The sequence below is a fragment of the Nannobrachium achirus genome, assembly GCF_963921795.1.
Source record: "Nannobrachium achirus genome assembly, chromosome: 15".
In the NCBI taxonomy this organism is placed as follows: domain Eukaryota; kingdom Metazoa; phylum Chordata; class Actinopteri; order Myctophiformes; family Myctophidae; genus Nannobrachium; species Nannobrachium achirus.
Genome location: NC_137822.1, coordinates 35,192,823 through 35,219,926, shown reverse-complemented (window position 1 = coordinate 35,219,926; position 27,104 = coordinate 35,192,823). Strand labels below are relative to the sequence as shown.

Below are 27,104 nucleotides of genomic sequence, written 5' to 3'. Positions count from 1 at the left end.
CAACCAAGTACATAAATCAGGCTTCAGTGTCCGATTGTCCGTATCTCCAGACCCAGAGACATCTTTAGAAATCAGATTTGAATCACATATTAAACCACTTGGAATGTGGTTGAAAGATCATTCACATGAATCTGTTTCCATGTGTTTAGTTCAGAGTTCAGACGTCATGTAACAAAATGTGATTCTATCCTGGATAGGCCAGAAATATCGGATTTGGGAAGCCAGTGTCAGTGGTGGAAAGTAACAATGTACATTTTCGTAAATATTTGAGGTATTTGTACTTCACTTGAGTATTTCCCATTTCCAATACTTTTACTTCTACTCCACTACATCTTGGATCCAAGTATTGTCTTTTCTTTTTTCTAAATTTTTATCCCACGATTTTGTAACCCATTTTTCACCCGGTGTCAATTATCTAATCCTGGGCGCTACACTCCCTCTTCCAACCTGGGGAGAGCAACGGACTGAACCTCATGCGTCCTTCTATGCATGAGGAGTCTAAGTCGCTTCTTTTCACCTGACAGGGGAGAGATTCCCCAGCTGGACATAGCGCGTGGAAGGAACACATCATTAACCAGTTCCTTTCCCCTCCATCAGGCGCCCCGGCTGGCCAGGGCAAGGCAGTATAGAGAGACCAGGATTACTGCATGTTTTTTGTGAGGGTACCTACCCTAGGGGACACGGGGAGAACATGCAAACTCCACACAGAAAGGCCCTTTTGCCAACCCCACCTAGGGTATGGGCACTGATGACTCGGAGTAGAGAACACGCCCACAGCGCCCTCAGCGTCCCCAGCAGGAATTGAACCCAGGACCTTCTAGCTGTGAGGCAACAACCCTACCGACTGCGCCACATGCCCCCTAAATATTGTACTTTTAATCCACTACATTTATTTGAGAACTTTAGTTACTTTGTATATTGATTATTATTACAAAACATACATTAACCGCTTCAACCCTATATACATTTTGGCCATTTGGAAATAGACGATCTACAAGCTTGTAGATCGGCTTGTAGACCTTGTAGATCAGCTATTTTCAAAAGATTTTTATAAATTTTAAAACATGTGAAATGGGTCGTTCTGTGTCGTTTTACTTTTGATGCCAACACTTTCGTACTTTTACTCAAGTACATTTTGAATTCCGGACTTTTACTTGTAAGGGTGCCCTCACACCCAAATACCTATGAGAGAGGAATCCGCGTTCCGCCCATGCATTTCAATGAGAAGGGAGCGTTTTTTGCAGAAATCCTCTGCTGGCATGAAACCGCTTCATTCTCATTGAAATGCATTGGCGGAACGCGGATTCCACTCTCATAGGTATTTTGGTGTGAGGGCACCCTAACAGAGTATTTCTGCATTGCAGTATTGATACTTTTACTTAAACATTTGAGTTCTTTTTTCCACGACTGGCCACAGTGTGAACACAGCCTGTGTGTCATAGCTCATCGTCCACATGTCTGTTCGGAGCACTCGTCCCTTCGGGCACCCGGAAAGCCACGTGAGGGGGACACGTCCTGGTGTTGAGGCAGACCAGCTTCTTCAGTGAGGCAGACTGGACCAGATCAAACCCTACCTGGCCTCCGAAGGTGCTGGGCTTCCAGTACTCTGGAGAACAGATGGGGTTTCCTAACAGGCCTTTCAGAGAGAAGGGCGCTCCCATCTCCACCATGCTCTCCCCAAATATGGCCCCCGACCGCGTCCGTTCCAGGAGCAAGCCGGGATAGAATTCCAGCGCGTCAATGTCTCCGTACATGTCCTCCAGTTGGCCCGCGACCTCCTCCTCACCTGCAAAACATTTAGATGTGTGAATTAAAACCAGTCCAATGCACTACACACACCCACTCTTCCTAGGTCCTCAAGTTAAGAGTGCAACACTTTTACTTTTAAAACCCCAGGACAAAAATCCACTCGTCCTAGACAATTCCCCCAAACTGTCGCACTTAGAACAGCAGATTCACTCCCTAGTAGTGATGCGCGGATAGGCTTTTGATGTCGTCCGAATCCATCCACGCAAATAACCCATAATCCAACCGCATTAATTATATTATCCAATTTATATATCCCATCCATCCTCATAGCACTTAACGTAGCACTTGCTGAATGACCATACATGAAAAGTAGATAGCATTTTTTAGGTTTTATATAACGTTTTTTATTGATTAGGTGCTGATACCTACGTTATCTTTTATTTATTATTTTTTTTCTAGATTGATATTCCTATGCATTAATGTACTGATGTTGATGTATTATCTTGCCAATTGTATTGATGTATTAGCTGCTTATTGTAAATTGCTCTAGATTAAGAGCGTCTGCTAAATGCCTAAATCGTAATTTCAAAAGTTAATCGAACAAATCGATTACATTTATTATAATAATATAATAGATAGTCTCGCTACTTTTGCGTGATACTGTCATAAAGTGTTGTATGACAAAGTATAACATAGGCCATTCATTTAGGGCAAAAATATAAAAAGATGAAATACGTAGATACAAGGTTTATGCCCGAAAGCCACAATATACACTTGCCACAGAAAGAAAAGCAAACGTAAGATTTCTTCTTCCATTGTTAGCAGTGAGCAAATGTCAGTCTGGATCAGAGGTTATTCCATTATGCAGAATGCTCTGATTGATGTTCCCATCTACTAAAGCCTCGATCAGAGTCTGCGGTGAAGAGCTATCCACCGCAAATTTGAGGTGGAAAGCTTCCCACCTCAAGTCAGAAAATAAGTGAAGGCCATCATAGTCAGTCACGGTGGAGTCCTATTCACCGTGACTGACTGGTCTAGATCGACCAATCAGTGAACGGGGTGAAGAGCCTATCTGTCTGAAAGTAAAAACAGAGAGATGTGTCGGGACTTGTGGTGGAAAGCTCTTCACCGCGAGGAATGACGTAACGTTGTAGTTTCATGACTCAAAAAGACTCAAAAAGACTACACCGACTCTGATCGAGGCTTAATGGTCATCTGCTGTACATGTTCTTACACACCAGGACAATTGATTTTGTGTGACGCCCAAATATATATTAGAACTGCTGTTCGTGTCATCAGTACATTCATAGAGAAAACACATATTACACAACGATAAGGTGATGCTAAATGTTTTTTGAACCAGGTGGATCTTTCACAGCAAATAAAAGGCATCAACTCTATGTATAGTGTGAAGTACAGTATTTGCCAAGACAAGACATTTTCAGATCAATCATTCTCCACTCTTATGATGTGATTTGTAGAAGCATTTCTTTTCCCTACCTGTGAATTGTGTGAAAGATGTGTAAGGCTGAAGATTGAAGCGTTTTCTGTACTGATTGAAGGACTGGATACGAAGCGTTCTGGACTCTTTGATGGCCTTAACGGCAACTCCGGTCACCACAGCGTGCATGTTGTTGGCCCCGCCTATCTGTGGAACATACAGTGAGAGTTACTAAAACATCTTGAAACCCTTTACACTGTTCACACTTAGAGCCAGACCCATGTCAGGTTTTTAGGTGTGATGTAGGGAATAGGGATGGAAATTATCGATTAATTCATTAACTGAAAGTTGATAACCTTATCGATCGATTATCAGATTAATTGATGAGCAGCGTTTTTTAGGACCAAAAAAACATAGTTGCCTTGATGTTATAACATTAACAAGGTTCAGCTGGACACAGACAAAAACACCTCCCTTCTACAGTGCTCTATGGAGTCTGTCTCATTTCTCTCCAAAAGCCTTTGATATGATGGAATAGGATTACTGTGATTATGGTAAAGCAAAGCTCACATTTGATATCACACACACACACACACACACACACACACACACACACACACACACACACACACCTGTGTAACATGTAACCTCTAACATTCACTTCACCAATGGATATTCACCAAAATGAATTAATGATTTATTTTTTAACTTAAAAGCAAACAATATGGCGTAGTGGCGTGCGTATCTGGCACCCAGGCTACAATGACTGCATGGTGCTCTAAGGAGGGCTTTCCACAGCAGAGGAGCTGCTGAGCAGAAGGTAACATGTCATTATGTCAAACACCCTTTGGATCGACCACCAAACTCTAACCCAAACCCTAATCTTAACCTCAGTAAAACTATGCTTAACCCTAACCCTAAACCTAACCTCAGTAACCGTGACGCGGGTGATTATCTAACGTGCCGACGCTCGCGGGTGATTATCTAACCTGCCGACGCTGTTCGACCCAACGGGAGTTCTACCTATGGGGCAGTCCCCGAGCAGAAAGCCCGGTCCCCCATTGTCCGGAGGTTAGTCTTTTTGCTTTTCAGTGAGTTCGAATTTCCAGAGCGGAGGGAGCGGGTGGAGGTTGGGGGTTCAATGAGTTCTTTGAGATAGGAGGGAACGTTTCTGTGGATGCATTGGTAGGCGAGGAGGAGGCAAACCTTGTATTCTATCCTGAAGTAATGCACACATTTCCAAAATGTTCATGCTTGGTCCAAACTAGGATCTGGAATGTCTTTCCGTTAAATACAAGTACAGTATATTCTTACCTGTCCAGAAAAAGGCAAATCAGAGGTCTCACTGGATAAATAAGCTTCTAATATCGTCACTGTCGGGCAGAAACCTCGTACCTCCAAGTTTCATTCAGTTTCAATTTGTTCGCAAAGCAAAGCCCTGCTTCATCATACAAGGCCGTCGCACAAAAGTAGTGAAAACAGCAGATCTACAAGCACACAACGCCTCGCGGTGCAAGGCGTTGTGTGCTTGTAGATCGGCTGTTTTCACTACTTTAAATATTATTTTAAATGATAAACACAAAACAAACGGTTTTGGACACACAAGGTTTCCACCCGACAATGACGATATGTTTAATATCTTACCTGGCCGGAAACTTGTCGTGAGAAGGCGTCCACTAATTTCTCCACGCCATAATGTGTGACAACAGAAGTATTGAAGATAAATTGTTCATAGGAGAGTTCATCCCCGTCAATGAGAAAGCTGTCGGGCATCAGGGGATGCCAGTGGTAGAGCTGGCTGAACTCCAGAGCAATGCGGTTGCTGTACTGGAACTGTGAGTTGAAGAGCAGAGATGGATCAAACTTCAACTGCAGCAGGTAGCCGCTCAGATGCTGAACGTACTCCTCGATCACAATGCGTATCGTCTCCCCTGGGGAAAAACAAACAGAAAAGAGACAGGGAGAGTGAAAATTATGGCCCCTAAACAAATGTTTATTCTGTTTAGTGGGCTGGGCAACAACTAAGCTCTGTTCTTTAATGAGGATCTTGATTTAGGGTTATTAATCAGTGGGGGCCATGAAGCTCATAGGTTGGGAGTCACTGATCTAGTAGGGGTATTTGACAAAACATGGTTGATATGGCTTAGTTTACGCGGGGATGTTCGACTAAAAATAAAATCCCGATTTATTTCTCAGAAAAGTCGATTTTCAATTTCGATTTTGATTTCTTGGTAAAAAAAATACATTGTTTCCAAAATGTTGGAATAAAGTCCAAACCGTAGACAAAGAAAGATCAATTTGGGGATTAATAAAGTGAGAAATTATATTAATTTGGTGTCGGACTCTGGCTTATTATATTGCAGAACCATGTTGTGTTTTAGGAGGACCGGGCTGTGGAAGGCTCTAATGAGCGAGATCCGTACCAGATTTACCCTGAATTAAAATGAAAATCGATTTGACAAATTTCCTTTTTTTTTATCTTCCCAAAAAAATTATATCCAATTTTGATTAAAAATCGATGAATCGCCCAGCCCTACAGCGTACATTCATATCGCTGGCCCAGCTCACCAATGATGATGAGGCGTGTGGTTTGGAAGAGCTGGTCGTCGTCCCAGGTGGGATGCTCTGCCTTCAGGATGTCACACACCCGGTTGTGTTCTCTCAGCCACAGCGTGGCGTACAGCCCCAGGCCGGGCAGGAGGCCGAACACCTCCTGACCGATGGCCAGCTGCTTCTCTGGAGGGGTCCCCGGGGGGTAGCTCATCTTGACCGGAGCATCAGCCACTAGAGGAGGGTACATCTCTCCGTCAATTAACTGATGGGAGACAGAAAGGCAATACTAAATGAACTTCTATGTCGCTCATGTTATTTCTTGGTAAGACTCACAAGGCGGCCGGCCCTGATGGGATCGCCTCTCGTGTCCTTAAGCCGTGTTACAACCAGCTTTCAGGGGTCTTTACTGTTAACTTTAATATGTCCCTGTCAATTGTGTGTGGTGCCATTGTGTTTTATGGAAACCATAATTGTGCCCATAGCAAAGAAAAAACCTGTCGCCTGTCTTAACACTTATGTTGCTATGATTTCTTCTCTTCAATGTCCGACGTTGCCATGGTTACCATAGACTTCCATGTAATTGCGCAATTGTGTAAAAAGTGCATGCCCATGCCTAGATGATGCACCACGTGTGTGCACACTGTTCACAGCTTTCAAACAAAAAAGTCCGCTTGGAAATCCGTTAAGGCATTCATGATTTATCAGCCATTATGTTTTCTTCAGATGTAAACAAACATGGCTGCCATGTTTGAAAGAATGGGTTGGTAGCCTATGGGGGTTAAACATGCAATTTCGCGATCGCGATCATGCCTAATACATTTCTGGAGGTCCAAAAATTATTATTTTTTTTTTCAAAAACGGACCAAACTCGGGAAACTCGGGGTTGGCACAGCGGTAGTACCTTTTCAAACTCGGGAAACTCAGGCTTGGCACCAGATGTGTTCTTAATATCCAACGATGATGAGAGGTCCTATAGGAGGGAAATTGAAGAGCTAACCCTATGGTGGCAGAATAACAACCTCTCTCTAAATGTCAGTAAGACTAAGGAAATCATTGTTGACTTTAGGAAGTCTAAAGTTAATCACAGTCCCTTATCCATCAACGGTTCATCTGTAGATATAGTGGACAGCTTCAAATTCCTGGGTGTACACATCACAAACACACTCACATGGTCTCCAAACACCAAAGGTATTCTTAAGAAAGCACAGCAGCGACTGTACTTTCTGAGGCGCCTCAAGAGATTTGGCCTGAGCACCATAGCTCTTGTGAATTTCTATCGTTGTACCATAGAAAGTGTTCTGACAGGTTGCATCACAGTGTGGTTTGGTAACTTGACTGTCCAGGACGGTAGACAGCTGCAGAGGATTGTGAAGAGAGCAGCTAAAATCATCGGCACAGAATTGCCACAGCTCCATAAAATCTATACCACACGCTGCAAGAAAAAGACTCAGAACATCATGAAAGATAGCAGCCATCCCGCCCATTCCCTGTTCAAACTCTTCCCATCCCAAAAACTTTACCAGAGCATAAAATCGCACACCACTCGTTTCAGTAATAGTTTTTTTGCCCAGGCAGTCAGGTTGCTCAACGAAGGGATGAAAGTGAAACGTAGGTAAACATGGGCACTGTACGCATTTTTTAACTGTACACTGTTACCCTGTATGGTATTGTCGTTGTTGGGACTTGTCTTGTGTGGCCTGGCATGGTATGTGGGTCCACACTCTTGTCGGTCATTGTGACCATGTCTTTGTGTAATAAGGCTGAGAGTGCTCCTGGCACAAGCATTTCATTGTATCTATACCTGTATGGATATGTGTGACAATAAAACTGAACCTGAACCTGGTATTCTTGTGCCAAGCTCTCCACTCTTGCAGTAACATCAATGATGTAAATCCATCCTGCATACAGGTGAACACCTTGATAAATATTGAATTTATGCTGCCCAGCCGCTGTCCTTAGAATGGACAGTTTTGGGCAGATATGGCTGTGGCTGTCAAATATTTCAATTTCAAGGACTACATTAGGCCACGGACCCACATGAACCTAAAAGGGGACATTTGGTTCTATTAATCATTTAGCTGGGGACCCCCTAGAGGCCCTGAGGGTCCCTGATCCTCACTTTGTATATAAGAAATGATAATTAAGCATATATTGATGAAATAACAATACATAATAAAGTTGTTGCTTTGTGTTGCAATGTCACCTGGTACTTAAGTTTCCCATCTCTGTGAAGTCTCAGGTTGAGCTGACGGGCCAGATTATCTCCATAGATGTGGCCTGCATCCACCTGGAGAGAGAGAAACACAGATGTTAAGTCACAGGGGGTGGATGGGCTACAACAGATCTAAATCATATGTCCGAAATCACATGCTACATACTAATTTCGATCGCTTACTCAACAGCATGGTTCATTTCAGAAAGCATCGGATTACACCGAATGTTAGGAAATTGCCCCATCTTGTGACAAAGCAGAGGTAGGCCTACTACAGATAAATAATAATGAAAAGAATTATCTGATGAAGGCTCGTCATGTGTGTGCCAATAAAAAAGTGGAAATATGAGAACTTTGTCCTCCACTGATTTGAAGTTTTGAATGTGCTACCTTTTTGGGATTCTTTTAATTCCTACTTTTTATTTCTACCACTTTTTGTGGTCACATGTTCAGATACTGGATTCTGGTTGGCTTAAAACAGTGGTAAATCAGGCAACAACCTTGAGTTGGCTCATGGACCCCGCCCACTGAAACAATTAATGATTGTAACTAAATAACCTTGCAAGTTACAACTGTGTTTTCTTTCATTTGTATGGTAGAAGTGGTAGAAAAGCAATTTACCATTCGAGGGTTGTGGGTTGTTGGCTGATTTACTACTGTTTCAGGGTTGTTTGGCACGAGGCGAAACCCTGAAACAGTGGTAAATCAGCCAACAACCCACTCCCTCTCATGGTAAATGGCTTACATATACTAGCACTCCACTGGGAAACCCCATTGCTGAAGCACAACCTCTCTTTCTTATCTATCTATAAATGCGAGAAGTCTCTGCGTGTGTGTTTGTAATCCGCGTATCTCGAGAACCGTTCGTCCCACCGGCTTCAGATTCGGCACGCGCGTTCCCCGCCGCGGCATGGAGTGCAGTGCCGGGCCTCGACCCGACCCGACGCGCGGTTTTCCCTAACCGGCGCGAAACGTTCGGAATCTCCTTATGCGGAAATCGGCGCAAAATCGGCGCAAGCGCTGACTCATTGTGACATCACTGCAGTGCCGGGCGCAAGCACTGAGTCATTGTGACATCACTGCAGGCAGATACAGGGGCCTAGCCTCGACCCGACAGACTGAGATCTCCATATATGGGCATATGGGCAGATACAGAGATCTCCATATATGGGCAATACAGGGGCCTTGCCTCGACCCGACAGATATCTCCGTATATGGGCATAAAAGGGACACAGACAGATATATCTCCGTATATGGGCATAAAAGGGACACAGACAGATATATGGGCATAAAAGGGACACAGACTGAGATCTCCATGACAGATATCTCCGTATATGGGCATAAAAGGGACACAGACTGATACAGAGAATGGGCATATGGGCAGATACAGAGATCTCCATATATGGGCATATGGGCATAAAATGGACGCAGATATATGGGCATAAAAGGGACACAGACTGAGATCTCCATATATGGGCATATGGGCAGATACAGAGATCTCCATATATGGGCATATGGGCATAAAATATGGACACAGATAGAGTATATGGGCATAAAAGGGACACAGACAGATACAGAGATCTCCATATAATGGGGTTTGCATTAAAGGGTGGGGCATTCATTCCCTATTTACATCGTTCCCGAGTTGGCCAGGTCGCAAACTCCATATATGGGCATAAATGGGCACAGGCAAACAGATGGTCAAACCAGGTCCTACAGAGATCTCCATATATGTCAGAAAATGGACGTAGACAGACATATCTCTCCATATATGGGCATAAATGGACACACGCAAACAGATGGTCAAAACGGATCCTATGACAACAGGTATAATGGGGTTTGCATTAAAGGGCGGGGCATTCATTCCCTATTTACATTGTTCCCGAGTTGGCCAGGTCGCCGACTAGACGCTGTCCCAGCTTCTAGTTTAAATAATAAAGAGCTTTGTGTCAAACACTGTTTGTCCTCGTCCTCCTCACAGCTACCAAACTGCACTGTGGGACATTTATACTAGGGTGCTGCCCAGTATTGCATACTGTAATATTGTAATATTTCTCAAATGTAGTATGCATTTCACATACTATTGAGAGTAGCCACTAAGCTTTCGAGCATACTAAAAAGTCCCACATACTAATTTGGCATTATAAATAGTAGCATGTGATTTCGGACATGAACATTGTTAAATTCGGCGAGCTATCGCCATCTCCTTTGCGAGACAAAATAAAATATTATAAATAAATAAAACGAACCCCATGTGCTAGAGCTTTGGTGTAGCCCAGGCCCATGCTGTTGTGCGTCTTAAAGAACTGGTGAGTGAAGTGCTGAGCGAAGAAGGCAAACATGAGGTTGCTGCCCTGCGGGTCTGGTCTGAAGGTCTTTCTCAGCAGCAGCTTCTCCACCAGCAGCTCAGGGCTGGGCAGCACTGCCTTGCCTGCAGAGAATGTTAGAGAGGCAGGGGCTGACATTTCTAAAAGGGCCTTTTGGTGAAAATATCGAAAATAGCAGAACAATATAATCCCTTCGCTCGCGGTAGAATGGAAGTGAACAGGAAGGGCACAGCTGTTTTAGTCGTCCATGTGTGACCATACCCTGAATTAAGCATAACGATTTGGACATAAAAAGAGGCAATAAAGATGTATTCAAAGTGATCATTATATAGTGTATATACATTTCTAAAAGGGCGTTTTGGTGAAAATATCGAAAATAGCAGACCTCCAAGCTCACAACGCAAAAAAAAGGCAATAAGGATGTATTCAAACTAAAGTGATCATTGTATATTATGGACAGGGGCTGACATTTCTAAAATTCTTTTGGTGAAAATATTGAAAATAGCAGACCTCCAGAGTCCAAGCTCACAATCCGTCGCACAGCGACACGTTGTGAGCTTGGAGGTCGGAGCCACACTGAACGAAGCATAATGAAGTGAATAGTGAAGATGTGGCGTAACGGCATGAATTTCTACACAGAGAGGGCAATTCTGCCCTCCTGGCCCCCAAGTTGTGGAATAAACTCCCTGTCGCAGTTAGAACAACGGACTCACTCGCTAGCTTTCGCCGTGGACTGACGACTCACCTTTTCAGACTCCACCTAAACCCTTAGCACTACAGAAAAAAAATCAATGACCATACATGAAGCTAGTTAGCATTTGTTTTTGTTTTTAGGTTTTTAAGAACTTTGATTATATTGTGTTTTTTCTAGATAGATATACATTTGCATTTGTTATATTGTTGATGATGTGCTGACATATTATCTTGTTTATTATTGTGATGTTATCTGCTTATTGTAAGTCACTTTGGATTAAAAGCGTCTGCTAAATGCCTAAACTGTAAACTGTAAGATGCTGCATTCAAGTTCAGGAGAGTTTGGACAAGGCAATTCTCTTCAATGCTGCCTTCAGGTATGGCATGGAAAGAGGGGCATTTGCATTTCTTTCAACATAGTAAAAACTGCATTCAACACCCATTCGCAGCATAACTCACATCTGGTATACACGTATATATTATAATACCAGACTGACATCTGGTCCAGGGGTTCCCAAACCTTGTTAGCTCGAAACCCAGCAAATACATTAAGGGTGTCTCCCCGGAACACAAACGTATGAAAATACTCCATGAATCAATAGCTCATCATGCCCCGTTTAAAATGGCTTATCTGTTCGATCAGCTTGTTTCACTAATCCTTAATATGAAACTTTCTGAAATTCTTTTGTAAAACGTTCATCTGTGCCTTACCCTTATCCCTTTTTTACTATTTTAAAAAACGTTCTAAAATAGGCTACTTCAAATATACAATCTACAAGCTCACAACGTGTCGATGTAGATCGCCTAGTTAAACTATTTTAAAATGTTTTTCAAATATAGTAAAAAGGATGTAAAGGAGTTTAGGATGAGGCATGGACAAAAACAAGGCCCTGTAAGTTGTCATCCTGTAGGAAAAAGATGCTATTTACTCACAACCCAGTCCCGACCCAGTGTTTGGGAATCACTGTAGTCTGTATATTTGTCAAAACATGGCTGATACAGCTTACGCAGTGCAATCTTAGTTCAAGGTCACTGCTGATGTCACAATTGTGAATAAGGTCTCAATTGATAAAACACAGTAGCTAATCATGGAGTAAGTTCCGCCAGCAGAAAGATTATTCATTATGTTGCACAGCCTAACATAATGATTTCTACAAAACACAGTGTTTTCTTTATTCGTTTTACAACGAATAGTGAAAATAGCAGTCACACAAGCTCATAGCGCTTGCCTTGTAGTAGATCTGCTATTTTTTAAATGTTTTGAAATTGTTTGCCTATAATGGCACAGAGGTAGGGATGCATTATGTTTTGCATGAATAGCTGGAAGTTATATTTACTTGAAATGTATGGAAGTATTGAGTTTGATAAACCTAAACAAAAGGACCCATCTTTGGTAATTGGCTTATATTGAAACAATGATTTAGCTTGGCACACATTTGCACTTGGGAAAGCCATCCCTAGAAGACGTAGAAAGTGGTTAATAAAAACCAGCTAATAAAGGTTCTACACCATTGGTTCTCAACCTTTTCAGGCCGCAACCCCCAAAATAATCATATTTTAACTGGGGACCCCCCACCCTGACGAGCACTAAGAGTTGAGGCATTAGATTAACTATTATCACAAGGCGTTGTGAGCATGTAGATCGGCTATTTTCACAATTTCTGCCACTAATATTTGACAATTTGGCCAATGTTTAATTTGTCATTTTAAATGTATTAAAAAGTCCTTAAATTGACATTTTGGAAATATGCTATACACTTCAACTTTATGGTAATTTGTTTACTGTTGAGTGAGAAAACAATGTTGCACATTAAGCTAATCATCTGGGGACCCCCAAAATAATTTGGGGACCCCCCTGGGAGTCCCGACACCCAGGTTTGAGAACCACTGTTCTACACATTACTGACATGACATAACGATGCCTAACCTTTGACCCCCAAAGGGGTAGGGCAGTCCTCGGGCACAGGGGGTAGGATACGAGTGTAGTAGCTCACGTTGTAGTAAGATTCCCAGCTTAGGTACCCATACTTGGAGTTGAAGGTAGGAGGGCTGGGGATCAAGTTGGACCTAGCTGTAAAACACACATCAAACATCTATAACAGGTTTGTATATTAGGTACGTATTTTAGGATTAGGCCATTGTATGAAGCCTAATTCATTAAACAAAGCATTCTGGGTATGGTCGCACATGCACAATGGTGTGGGAGTGGCCAACACTAAGGGTTGCACACCTGCCCTTGGCAGGTAAATAAAACTTTTGGGAGATATTGCTTTCAGGTTGCCAAAACAGGGCAAGTGTGCATTTGAGAGAGTCTCAACCATCTGTGTCTAGCGCAACACGAGATCTCCGTCTAAACACCTGAACGTGGCCGAGTGCTCTGTCTTCTGTTCTGTGGAATGTAAACTAAGAGCACTGTTGACCTATAATTTGCTGTTTTCACTGCTGCTGCACTTAAAAATATAAAATATCAAGTGTGAACCCATAGTTATATTCATAGCTATGTAGGGTATTTGGCATACAAATTGAGGTATGACATGTTCTTAATCGCACAAAAGATTAAGTGTTAAATTGAACAGTGATTCAATGGATGATTTACTTTTCGGGCAAGTGGGCAACTGGGCTTGACCTTTGGGCAGGTAGAACATGACCTATAGGTCTACTTGCCCATCGCCTCCGAGACCTTAATCTCCACACGATGGCATGTGGCGCACCAATGCACCGCAATCAGAAGCTTCATCCCTTCAGGATGGACAGGACCCGGATGTTACTTTTAGTCGTCCATGTGTAACCATACCCTGAATTAAGCATAATGATTTGGACATGGGAGATAAAAACTAAGGCAATAAAGATGTATTCAAAGTGATCATTATAGATGGTGGACCTGTGAGAACGAGCCGCATTAGAACGTCCCGGAGGAAGGTGCCGTTGATGACGTCCCAGAACCACTTGAAATGGGTCAGGAAGTAATGGATGGCATCCGGACTGGGTTTCAAGAGCTGCCGTACACTGGACCAGAACTCCGCTGAGGACGCACAGCACAGTACATAATCACATAATCATAATAATATACAGAGATGAAGCAGGGACCCCCCCACAACCCATAGATACCTAGCCTGGAACCAGACCAATCCGCCTGGGCAAAAAAACTTGTCCGTGGCGAATATGAGTCTGGCCCTGCTCAATTGTGAATCCATTTCCTCTCCCCCAAAATTTGGGGGAACCAATTCGTCTGGTATTCGTCTGGTCTATCCAATCGTGTCCGGAGCCATTTTTTTAACCCACATGAATGAAAGAATGAAAATTCTGCCCGCGAGTCCAGACTAATATCCGATACGCAGTGAGGAATTAGTATGAGCAACGCCAGGCTAATATACCATATAGTTTCATCGTTTGACAGCACAATCATCTGTGTATTTTGGGCTCATGTAAATTTTCCAGATATTTAACGTCTTGAACCGTCAATAAACTTGACCTATCACTCTGTATACCTAATGTGCTCTTTTTTCCCCTCTACACCAAACCTTTCTTTGCCGAAAATAGCCGATCTACAAGCTCACAACGCCTCGCGCTTCGAGGCGTTGTGAGCTTGTAGATCTGCTATTTTTGGCTAAAGTTCTCAGAATATGGACGGAGGGTTCAAGTGGTTAATATAAAAAAGGACTAAAAAGGTTTCTATCACACAAACATTTGGAGGACCCCCTGTAGTAACTCTGAGGACCCCCTAAGGGTCCCGGACCCCCGGTTGAAGACCCCTGCTATACAGTATATATATAGTTTTTAATACTGTAATGTTGCTTGCTTGCTTACTTGCTCACAACTCCCCTACTACCTCCTTGACCAATCATACCAATCATTTTTAGAGCTTAGTTTTAAGGTAGGGCCTAGGCCTTTAGAAAACAATTTTGAGGGTGGATTCTGTTTCATGAAACACGTTTAGCTTCAAGTACTTTTAGTTCCACAAGGCCACTCCTATGCTGGAAATGAAGATGATAAATGTATCACCCAGTTTTCAATTGATTCATCCATTCACGTCCATCCGTTCATTAACTCATTGTCTTTGGCATATGAACTCTGTTCCACATTCTTTTCTATTGCTTGTTTTCAGTTACAGCACTGCTTGAACACCATTCCACTTAGCAAGGGTGATGTACTGGTAATTGCATAAATTAGGGGCCAACTATTTCACATTTGATTATGAACTGCGTCGCTGATACTTGTTAATATGAAGCAGACCCTTAGAATTAGACACTACAATGTAAATATGAAGTAGATACAAGGAGGGGGCCAATGGTTTTCTCTTCCAGACCAAAACACTGTAGCTTCCAATCTTCCAAACATTCACATCTACATGTTATCATCCTATTTTTTGATCATGCAATGTTCCCTGAACTTGGATGTGAGTTACTCTAACTAGACGTCTAAAGTGAAAGGAAATAGCATCAATATTTAGCATTCCTTTCAATGTATATGTTTATTAAAGGATTATGTGAATTGATCCCAAAAGGATATTGGACTCACGGATAGTGCAGTTTTCCCCATAGTAGCCGGTGCGAGTGCAGTCACACTCATATCTGTCCAGGCCGTACCTTACACACACTCCCCAGTGCTGGCAAGGGAAATGACAGCAGGGATTCACTGCAAGGAGAACAAGAAAAACAAGCCCGGTCAAAGAGAGCTGAAGAAACGTTCCAAGGCTGAAACTCTATCAACCGTGCACGTCTATGATCCTACTTGACTTCTTAATCACCTATATACTTGTCATGCAATGTCATGGTGTGACACATTGTGAGCTTGTAGATATGCAATTTAGCTCATTTTGAAAACATTATGACATTTGTTGCCTATAATGAGTCATGGCAAACCCAAAATAGGGACCCTGGGTTGAAAGTGATGTGAGGTGCAGTGGTGTATGTCCAATTTTTACTTCTACTCCACTACATCTCAGAGGGAAAAATTACTTTTTCTACCCCTGGTGACGTGATGTTGATAATAATAGAAATCCTAGTCAGATCATTATCGAACAGAATGTACAGAACAAGAATTTAGATAATCGGAAATGTGAATCGTAACTAACAGACGTCAAGACTTAACGCTTTGGTGGGAAGATGAGGAACCTTATTTCATGTATGTGAGGTTTGTATGTCAGTAAACTTGTACGAACAAGCATCCTAGCAACACAAGTTTAACAAATAATAACCAAACAAAGGGATCTTTGTTCACTGCCCCCCCTCTCTCTCTCCCCCCTCTCCCCCTTCTCTCGTTCTCTCTCTCACACCTACACTAGTAAAACAGTGAATCAGAGGAGAGCGAGCTATCTAGAACTAGATGTAGTGAATAAATGCAACAACAAAAAATATCAATTGGGGGGGAGACCCTCTCTTATGTAAATTAGGTTTGCGGTTAGGTCTGTGTCATTGCTCAAGTCCAAATATGTATGTTTGTGCACACACTTGTAACATTACACAATAAATTAGGGTGTGGCATTACAGATGGGGGATGCCATGTTACGTGTGGTGACTGGGGTAATCTAGTCTAATTACTGTAGATAGATAGATAGATACCTTTATTATCCCAAGGGGGAAATTTAGTTGTAAATGCTGCATTTAGGAACCAAATATGCAGATTACAAGATACATGTAATGGGTTGGGAGAACTTTCCCAGTTTCCCCTCAAAGCATCACCCTCAAACAGGCAAGGACATGTCTTTTTTCCGGTCCACAGAACATAAACCTTTCCATGGCTACGGAAATGTTATGTAAACAACAGGTCAGCTTACCATCTATCTCAGCAGATCAAGATGCACTTAAGTTGAACCCTGAAGCGCCCCTTTTCTTAGGTGAACATTCAGTACAAAATAACTCAGATTCACAATTGTCACAACAACGCAGTACATTGGGACTGATGTAGATCATCTATTTTCGGCAAAGAGTAATTGGTGTAGAGCAAAGTATAGACTCCTGGGGGCCTCCAGTCAACTAGCGTAAGTATAGGGTTTAAGTGGTTAAACTTAGTGCTCACACATGAAACCCTTCCTGTAAGTTAATTATTGCAAGAAGAAAGTGCAAGGAATCTTACAGGTGTGACTCATTGTTGGTACACATTCTACTGAAAATAAGTACACTTTGTTGCATAATAATGATCCCTTCCTTCCCTGTCCAAGGTTGCAGGCTATTCTGGCATCCCTTCACAATGTGAACTAGTAGAGAATGATGTGAAGTTCACATCATTGTCTAGTGCAGTGGTTCTCAACCTAGGGGTCGGGACCCCCAGAGGGGTCCCCAAATTATTGTGGGGGGTCCCCAGATGTTTAGCTTAATGTTAACATTCCTTTCTCACTCAACAGTAAGCAGACCAACATACAGTATGTTAACATGTTTGTATGACTTAACATACAGTAAGTGTATAGAGGGTATATGCACATTTCTAAAGTGACAATTTAAGGACTTTTTAAATACCTCTAAAATGTCAAATATTAGAGGAAGAAATTGTGAAAATAGCAGATCTACATGCTCACAACGACTCGCACAATAGAACCGTGTTATACAAAATGTAATTTTGTATAACTCTTAGCGCTCGTCGGGGTGAGGGGTCACCAGTTAAAATATGATTATTTTGGGGGTCACGACCTGAAAAGGTTGAGAACCATTGGTCTAGTGCAGGGGTAGGCAACTTTAGGCACAGGTGCCCAGGGGTGTCGCACCAAATTCTGGGCCCTGGGTACAAGGATTCACTCACATTTTGTGTTTTAACTGTTGAAAAATAGCAGATATACAAGCTCACAGCGCGGCACCGCGAGCTTGTAGATCTGCTATCTATACTATAATTTTGCGAATGTCTGTCTGAGTGAGTGAGTGTCTGTCTGTATGAAACAGCGTTTCTCCTCGGTGGCTGGAGCAATTGATCTGAAATCGCATCACCATCAGCATATGAACACACCTGACATAACTGTGAAGCCCGTTTGTCACTTTCACAAATCGTATGCTGTATAATAGCATTTTTATGGTGTATCTATATCTATTTAGCCTACAGTACCTTTTGTGACACACACACACACACGGGGGGGGGGGGGGGGGGGGGAGTGTGTGTGTGTGTGTGTGTGTGCAGGCGGGCAGGCGGGCGGGCGGGCGGGGGGGGGGGGGGGGGTTCTGGCCCTGTTACAGATGTTGTCCAAAAATCATGCAGATCGGTACACAGTATCTCTGTAGCCGTTAAATGGAACGGGTATTTCTTACATTGATGCTCCTACATATTAGCATGCAAGCACCAGTTAAAGTTACTTTCCATCCCTCATATACTGTGTGCACAGTGCACATCCCATAACCCACACACTGCACATCATTTCGGAGCTCATATCTTTGAACGGGTAAGGGCTAGTTTCTTTTAAATCGTGAAAATTCTTTGAATATTTCAAATCTTTCTATGTTTTAACTATGTTTCTATGTCAGTGGTACTCAAACTTTTTCACGTGAAGGACCCCCAAAATGATATGTATTTGGCCACGGACCCCCATCTCAAAATATTTTGTTCCAGGGACCCCCCAGAAGCAAGATCTACAAGCTTGCAGCGCGGCACTCTGTGCCGCACTGTGATTTTTCAATAACTAAAGTATACAATAATTAAGGCCCCTCCATCTTGGGCCCTAGTAACTCAGTCCCACTTTCCCCCACTTGTGACGCCCCTGTAGGTGCCTGCATTGGCTCTGGGGAGGGTAATGGTTGCGGACCCCTGTTCTAGTGAGTCCTTAAAAGAAACTACATTTAATTTGCCTTGGCCTCCTATCAAGCAGGTCAAGACAGAATGTTTTGTTCCGTTTTGTTCTATAACGATCACTCCAGGCTAGTCTTCATTTGGAATCCTATAAAAGAATGCACAAGACTAGACTAGCTCACCGAAAACCGAACCCATGGAGAAATACGGCTGGATGCACACACATTAAACATGCATGCTTGCTCTCTCCACACACACACACACACACACACACACACACACACACACACACACACACACACACACACCTATACGCATAGCCTACAGTTCTACAGAATGAATGACAAGGACTACAGTAGTAGAGCTTATAAAGCACTGGTCCTCAAAGTGGGGTCCAGGGACCCCCAGGGGCCCTATTGATTGATAGTTAGGAACCAAATGTCTGCAAGTCTGAGTTATGGTGGTCAAACTGGGGGTCCTTGAAATGAAAAGGTTTGGGAAACACTATAACTGGATTGAAAAGCAACTTGTCAGTGCAAGAGGTATAAGCTAGGCATCTAGCATGAATATTTAGAGTAGCCTATGTATAACTTCTAAATATCAGGCCTGAATCGGAATGGAATTAATCAGGTACATGTTTTATAAAATATAAAGACACTTTCTCAATGAGTATGTACCTGTATTGGAGGTGACTTCATCGCTGGAGCATAGAGGCACTCGCAAAAGCAAAAGAACACATAGTGATCCTAAGAAAGAGGCTTCACATAGACAGAAAAACAGTTTTACATTTCAGTAACAAAAATAAAACACACACACAAAACAAACACGTAAAAGACAAGCAACAGTTCACAATTCAATAATGGATACTTACATCTCATTATAGCAGTCAAGGTTCAGTAGCATAACAATCATTCCTGGTTCCTAAAACTAGACTTCTTTAAAGGTGCAGCAATACAGAATCTGCACATCCTGTATCAAAAGGTGGACTAGAGAACAAGACTACTGTTCCATGTACGGGAATGTAAACTGACTGCTTCATGAAGCGACAAGTACCTCTTATCTCTGCTTTCTCCAACTACGCGACCCATGGACCAGAGAGAGCTCAGGATAGACATAACCACACTCAGGAGACTCACCACAATGGGACATGGTAACATTATATTGGTCTTTGTCGCCCCCTGTTGACCCAACTCCACCGTTGCATGAAACATTAAACCATCAAAAGATTTATCCTGGGACATTCCTGTGAAACCTGTCAAGCAAGCATAAATAAACCTAAGTAGGCCTATGCATGTACCTGAAAGTAAAACAGTTTCACTTTCCGTGTGCGGTCTGTATCCTTGTATATCCTCCTGTAAATGCTGCGATGTTACTTTACGGACAGATTGAATGCGAGTTCCCTCTCCCACATCCCACACAGTCCATCACCTGAGTCACATAATGTATTCCCTGGATGTATGTAGCAATAGGAGAATCTAGACTGCTTGTTGAGTTAATAGAATACAGAAAATATATAATAGCATATATACAGTACTTTACCCTTCAAACCCATTCAAATTATGACTGGACCCTTTAAAATGAATAAATGGTCAGTTCTAGATTTGATATTAGTAAAAGCCTCAGTGTAATCAAATAACACATTTTTCTCCCCTACTACAATTCCTTCTAAAGTTGGTTATGGTGTCTATGACTCAGGTATGGTATCAAAACAAGTTTATCTTGTCTTTGTCATGTGAATTTATATATTATATTGTTCATGTATTGAGATGGGTACTAGTTTTGTTCATCTATTTAGATGGGTACATGTCATGAGTTCTCTATCAATACAATGCCCAAAAACATGGTGAGATCACTAAACTGCATTTACCATGTTTTCATATAATTCAGCATTGGTGTCATCTTGTGTCACCTATACACAAATATTTGCTGCTTGTACCTGTATGAGTGATTGTTTACAAGTTAGTGAATGAGAAATCCTAGTTTCTCAAAAGCCCTTGAAGGGTCATTAAAAACCAAAGACAATTGCTTCAACCACCAATGAATCCTTTGAGAAACCCATGTAAAGCTCAAATTAATGTCAAGAGTGGTTCCTGTTGGAATAGAATCTTAACACTGTAAACCTTTAATGATCAACATTTACACTGACAATTAAGATGAGATAATGTCAAAGACATTGGAGGTTTTGTAGGCAATAGGCATCATTACAAGTACTAGTATACGGTAGCTAGAAATCACCTTGTTACTTGTGTATACTACACTTCACTATAGACCAGTTACGTGACAATAAAGTAGTTTCTGATTCACTGATGCATAAAAATCAAAAGACAGACAGGACTCAAATTAACTGACACATTTATTTCGCACAAACGGTGCAGCAACTCTTAAACACCAGGAACATGTTGGCTTTGCCCAAGTGGCAACACATCACGCTGATCACTTAGGATGCGCTGGACGCGGCAACTGCTGCCCGCCTTGGTTTGGGGGTAGTTCCCTCACGGAAGCCATTCCTAGGTAAACAAAGAGGAAAAGAATGAGATTGATTGCCTGTGAGATAAAGCGTACTAACAGCAGCACATTTTTCCATTTAACATTTTAAGCAGTGGTTCCCAAGTCTGTTTCTCTGCTACTGCCGGTTTTCTATCCTGAAGACCATCTAATCCTAGAAAACATGGAAAACCAAGGCTGGAGATGTGTGTACCTCTCATTTTAAAACATGCTTCTTAACTAGAGGCTCAGCCTAGATTTCACATCATAAGTTCACAGGGCAGGTCAGTCAAAGAACAATTGCAACAGCAAGACAAGTAGGATGCTACAGAGTTAAACCCCGAATACGGTTAGATACTGATGATTTTCAGATCTATTTACAACCTGAATGAAACCTGTGTTATGATTGGTCAAAGTATATATTGGACAGGTCGTCATGGTATATGTGGTAAGAACTGGATAATCCAAACTAAAAATATTTAACTCTGGTATTTAACCAGTGCATCATTGCTGCAATGTCTTGTCTCAGTAAAAACATTCATTATCACTGAAAAATCAGACAGATTCAGACATTTATAAATTGATAACATCATTGACAAGACAATTGGCAGCAATTACAAGTCGTATACAGTGTTGGCCAACCAATTAAAACAGTTACTAGTTACTGACATGTCAAAGAATACAAGTGCAATAATTTTCTCTCTAACCACAACTGTGTTCCATTGCAATGGGATCAACCAAGTAAGAGTACAAACCTGAATCTGCGGTAGACGACCTTCAGGTGTCTCAGACGGCCAGTGCCGGTGGTGTTCCTCCTCTTGGCCTTAGCACTCCAGTTGTCTGCAAGTACAAAATAACGTCAGGTCAGTGAGGGGCAGGCATTTAATGACATCTCTTCCTTACACCTCCAAGAATATAAGCTACAGATATTTACATAAGTATTAGCAGGCTCTAGTGTGCTTAAACATTATGTAGGCCATTACAGGTATGAGCTGAGAAATAATCACTGCGTAAGACCATGCTTGGCTGAAATGTCTTGTCTCAGTAAATAGATTTATTATCACTGAAAAATCAAACAGATTCAGACATTTTTATTTGATAGCATCATTGACAAGACACTTGGCAGCACTTACAAGTCACATACAGCGTAATGTCTGACTGTCTGGTCAGCTAAGGAGCGGTTATTTAAATTACATTGATCTTGACATTTCAAAGAATACAAGCTACAGATATTTCCACAAGTATTAGCAGGCTGTACTGTGCTTACTGCTTAAGCAAACAATTACAGGCATGACCTGAGAAAGAATCTCACTACACTCACTACACAATCAGTACTTAACCCCTTAAACATTTTGTAAAGTGCAAGCACACTCCTGACAGGTCAAACTTAGTATCTGAGGATCAACTTTTAGCAGGCTGTAGTGTGCTTAACCAAACAATTACAGGCATGACCTGAGAAAGAATCTCACTACACTTTCAGTAGATCACAATCAGTACCCCTTGAAAATGTGAAAAGTGCAAGCACACTCCTGACAGGTCAAACCAAGTATCTGAGGATCAACTTTGTCACATTACTGGTTTAAAGGACGGTGTACTTTGCAGCGGTCGAATTCCTTTGTGTGCAGGCCAGACAGTACTTACACTTTCTCTTGCGTTTCTCTGGATAGCCACACTTTCCGCAGCTGGACTTCTGCAGGTGATAGGCCTTGGATCCACAGCGACGGCACAAGGTGTGCGTCTTGTTGCGCCGCTTTCCAAAGGAGGATGTTCCCTTCGTCTGGAATATACAAGTTCAGTTACCAAGTTAGACTTAACTCCTCCAGGTCAACATTGACACCACATATGATACAACCACTGGGCTGCAATGTCTTGTCTCAGTATAAATATAAATGGAATCACTGAAAATTCATAAGTTCAGACATTTGTATTTGATAGCATCATTGACAAGACGATTGACAGCAAACAAGTCACATAAAGTGTGTGTTGGGAAACTAAGCCAATTTAATAAGTTAGCCACCTAAACCAGTGTTTCTCAAAGTGGATTCCAGGAACTCTGTGGGTTCCTTTAAGGGGGTCTGAATGGACCCATACAAGAAGTCTGTAACTCTGACAGTGTACAAATGGAACCAAATTAACCCCAACAGGTCCATTTGTACACGGTCAAGATTTAAGGGAGACCTCGTCATTTAAAAGTTTGATAAACACTGCCCTAAACAACAAGTTGTGCTCTTCATAAAACTTAGAAACACTAAAACCCTAGTCACTTAGAAGTAGTAGCAGCTTGATAGATTTGAGGCTACATTGAACCTAACCTAGTTGATAATGTAGCAGAGGATTTCATTGAGTGATTGAATGAAACATGCAAGTTGTATACAACTGTGCAAAACCAAAGGCTTTAAAACGTGATTCCAAACATGATCAAAACTACTGGTTATTTCATTATGCTGACATGTGTCACTGAGTGAAAACAATGTGATGCACATGCGACTACTTCAAAACATCATCAATCTGAAAGCAGTGAAGCTAGCCATACGCGGCTGGGAAATGTAGTCAAGCTGGTTCATAGCTTAGCAACTTATAAGCCCCGATAACTACTACTTCTGGTCATTTCACTGTGCTCACATGTCACTGAGTGAAAATAAAGTGATGCACACATGTAGCTACTTCAAAACATCACTCTGAAAGCAGTGAAGCTAACCAGTAGCCATAGCCGGCTGGGAAATGTAGTCAAGCTAGCACATAGCTTAGCAACTTATAGCTAAGCTACTGCCCAACGCTGCTCACATTGATATTTTTTGTAACTTAACTTATAAATTCAGTTTAACTGATTCACGGCCAAGGTAACGTTGCTCACTGCGCTGCTCATTTCTCATAATGATAAAACACACATGTAAACAACATGGCTGCGCTATGTCTCGTTAGCGACAGAGCATTGGATGTATGTAACAACATCCACTGAAATTGAACGCAAAAGCCATTTTAATCGCAAACAATACTAACGCCAAAATATAATCATCTATCAAATGTACTTATCGGGCCACAGTTCAGTTCGGATAAAGCACATATTAAGCAGATGTTTAGAGATTTCTCTCTGGTGGTGTTTCACCGTACCATTTTCTTCCTGAAGCGATGGGAAAAGAGGACGGAAGAGGAGGGTGTGCCGCATTAAATTAGATCCGTGCTGTTTCCTGTGTAACGTACAACTGTCACCGCGTGATGTTTATTTATGTAGAATGTTTTATTTATTCTCAGATTAAAATCACAAGTGCTGTTCCTAGTTTACATTCACGTATTTAAATACAATAATAATAATATTGATTGTTGAATGTGCTGTGTATGTTGTAGGATTCAATCCTACAAAATACTCTGCAATCCGATTACAGGTACATTATGCTATCCCTTTTGGGTCCTCTTGGGGGTGATGGAGTTACTGATTTGCCTTCAAAAACATAAATTAGCCCAGGGTTTTAGGCAACCTTAGGCACGGGTGCCAACCATAGAGTTAGAAGAAGGTGCCAACATTGGCACACACAGGGGAGGGTGATCTGTGGCACACTGGCAGAAGCGTGAGAGAGAGGATTTTTATTTTAAAATCTATTCTAATATATTTTTTAAACGTGGTCAATTAAGCCACCTAATTTACAGCAAATTATTACATCCTGCACATTATTCTACATTAATTAAAATTCTGAACTTTGACAGGGGAGGAAGTCGAGGAGATATGTGTATTATTGGTCTGAGTGTAACAATGTCCTGCCAATCAAAATATGTCAGAATGCTTGATGGGATGTCATTAAAATGTATGTTGACATGGCACACTGACTAGAAAATAATTCAAAAAGGTTGCTGACCCCTGAATTAGCCTGTACCAAATTAGGTATGTTTTATGTTGACATAGTACACACACACACACACACACACACACACACACACACACACACACACACACACACACACACACACACACACACACACACACACAAACAGAGAAACACACTTTCCATCAGCATGAATAATAAAATAAATCTATAAAATGGGCCTATAGACAACATTCCTGGCCGATTGCAGGAGGGACGCCCCGCCCCCAAGTCGAAAGGGAACTTCCGGGTTCTCTCTGTCAGGCATGCATATAAACGTGTTGCCAAGTCAATTTATTTACCTAAACTATCTTGTTTTTTTTGCTTATTTATATTGCAAGAGTTGGCTTGTTTGGCTTATTTCTCTCACAAATTTTAAACACTTGTCATTTTCAATTAATCCAGTTTGTTTTTGTATCTATTAAAGCCAAATGTATTCATTGTTTTGACGTGACAGTTTAGGATTTAATGATTAAATGAGCATTAAATATGAATGGATATTTATATTGCCTTGATTAGGATTAAATCGATGATTTACAGTGATATAGTGAAATGAACACAGCATAGGATGCACATAATAGGTGGGCTAATGTGTATTATGTCTATTCTGGAGTGGGTTGAGTTGTTGACAGGCCTATTTGTAAAAACATTAATGCATATCACACAACACAAGCCAACTGTGACTTCATCCCAGAACAGAGGAGAATGGAGATGACAACGTTTGACATGATCAACCAGCGTTCTGAAGGGAAAAGGTTTGCTAGCTAGAAATCATACAACATTCGCTTCCATGAAATACTGATTAGGTTCAATGCTTGCTTTCAAATACACAAATCTGTTTATTTGTAGGCCTATATCAATTCAATTCAAAGGAGCTTTATTGGCATGAGAAGACATGTTTATATTGCCAAAGCAAGTGTCAAATAAAATAAAAACAGTTTAAAATGGCGAACATATAATATGACATGCAGTTGGAGGGAGTACAGCATTGTGTAAAAAGCTATGTCGCATTGTGACATTTTATATATATATATACAGGGTATAAAGCTTTTGAAACAATTTAAATAGCGTTATTTTTTAAGAAGTTTGCATATGAAAAAAGGTAGTTTCATGACAGTACACTAGTACAAGGTCAACTAAAAGCATACGCCCAAGAAAGCCTATGGCAATTGTTTCAATTGAGATCTCTTTTTTTTTCCCTCCAACTCATAACATTGAATGATGGCAGAACAGGTGTGTATCGTCACAACTCATTTATTTATCAGCAGAGTGGATGAGTGTTGCCATTAAGTGACATTGTTAACATAAGTTACAAAGTAAAATTACAAAGTAAAACAATCCCGTCTCATTAGTTAAGAGGAGAATCAGATCAGATGAACGTAAACAGGAAATCGCGCTACGATCAAGCCCAAAAAAGGGCTTCCGGTCGGAAGTAGGGGGCGTGGCCAGGCATGTTGTCTGGGGTCTTCAACAGGGGGTCCGGGACCCCTAGGGGTCTACAGCGGGTCCTCCAAATCTTTGTGTGATAGAAACGTTTTTGCCTCGCAGGCGAGCTTGTAGATTGGCTATTTTCGGCAAAGAGGTTTGGTGTAGAGGGGAAAAAGAGCAGACTAAGTACAGAGGTGAAAGGTCAAGTTAAGTATTGAAGGTTCAAGTGGTTAAATATCTGAAAACACAAATTGACATGAATCCAAAATACACTGATGATTGTGCTGTCAAACAATGAAACTATATGGAATCTATAAACAGGTTGTGGGATTACCTGCTTCATCTCTTTCTCTCAAAGGGGTCCTTGACTCCTTGGCCTGAAAACGTTGAAGTTATACGTTGATGTTATATGCAGGGGCGTCACAAAGGGGGGGGGGGGGGGGGGGAGTGGGACTGAGTTACTAGGGCCCAAGGTGGAGGGGCCTGCTATTTTGTAGAGCTTGTAGATCTGCTATTTTTTAAAAGTCGTGAAAATGTGTGCAAATCTTTGAATATGTATTTTTTAAGCGAACATTTGTAACTCAAATTTTGCTTCTGGGGGGTCCCTGGAACTAAATATTTTGAGATGGGTGGTCCGTGGCCAAATACATATC

At 41.7% G+C, this 27,104-nt stretch overlaps 2 protein-coding genes across 2 annotated transcripts; both read right to left on the bottom strand.

Annotated features, from left to right (window-relative positions):
• Positions 1–1,436: 1,436 nt before the first annotated feature.
• LOC308299800 (prostaglandin G/H synthase 1-like) lies at positions 1,437–19,831 on the bottom strand (the record flags this gene model as incomplete). The annotated part of the gene is made up of 11 exons (XM_080743586.1): positions 1,437–1,786; positions 3,250–3,397; positions 4,835–5,121; positions 5,759–6,005; positions 7,947–8,030; positions 10,205–10,386; positions 12,903–13,046; positions 13,857–13,997; positions 15,494–15,610; positions 19,360–19,440; positions 19,819–19,831. The coding sequence occupies 11 exons, from the start codon at positions 19,829–19,831 to the stop codon at positions 1,437–1,439; spliced, it is 1,794 nt and encodes a 597-aa protein (XP_080599712.1).
• A 1,186-nt stretch (positions 19,832–21,017) lies between these two features.
• rpl37 (ribosomal protein L37) lies at positions 21,018–24,343 on the bottom strand. Its single transcript, XM_080742630.1, has 4 exons — positions 24,278–24,343; positions 22,808–22,943; positions 21,922–22,006; positions 21,018–21,189 (listed from the first exon to the last, which is right to left on the bottom strand). Exons 1-4 carry the CDS (start codon positions 24,278–24,280, stop codon positions 21,120–21,122), a joined length of 294 nt encoding a protein of 97 aa, XP_080598756.1. The 5' UTR covers positions 24,281–24,343; the 3' UTR covers positions 21,018–21,119.
• Between the last annotated feature and the right edge of the window lie 2,761 nt (positions 24,344–27,104).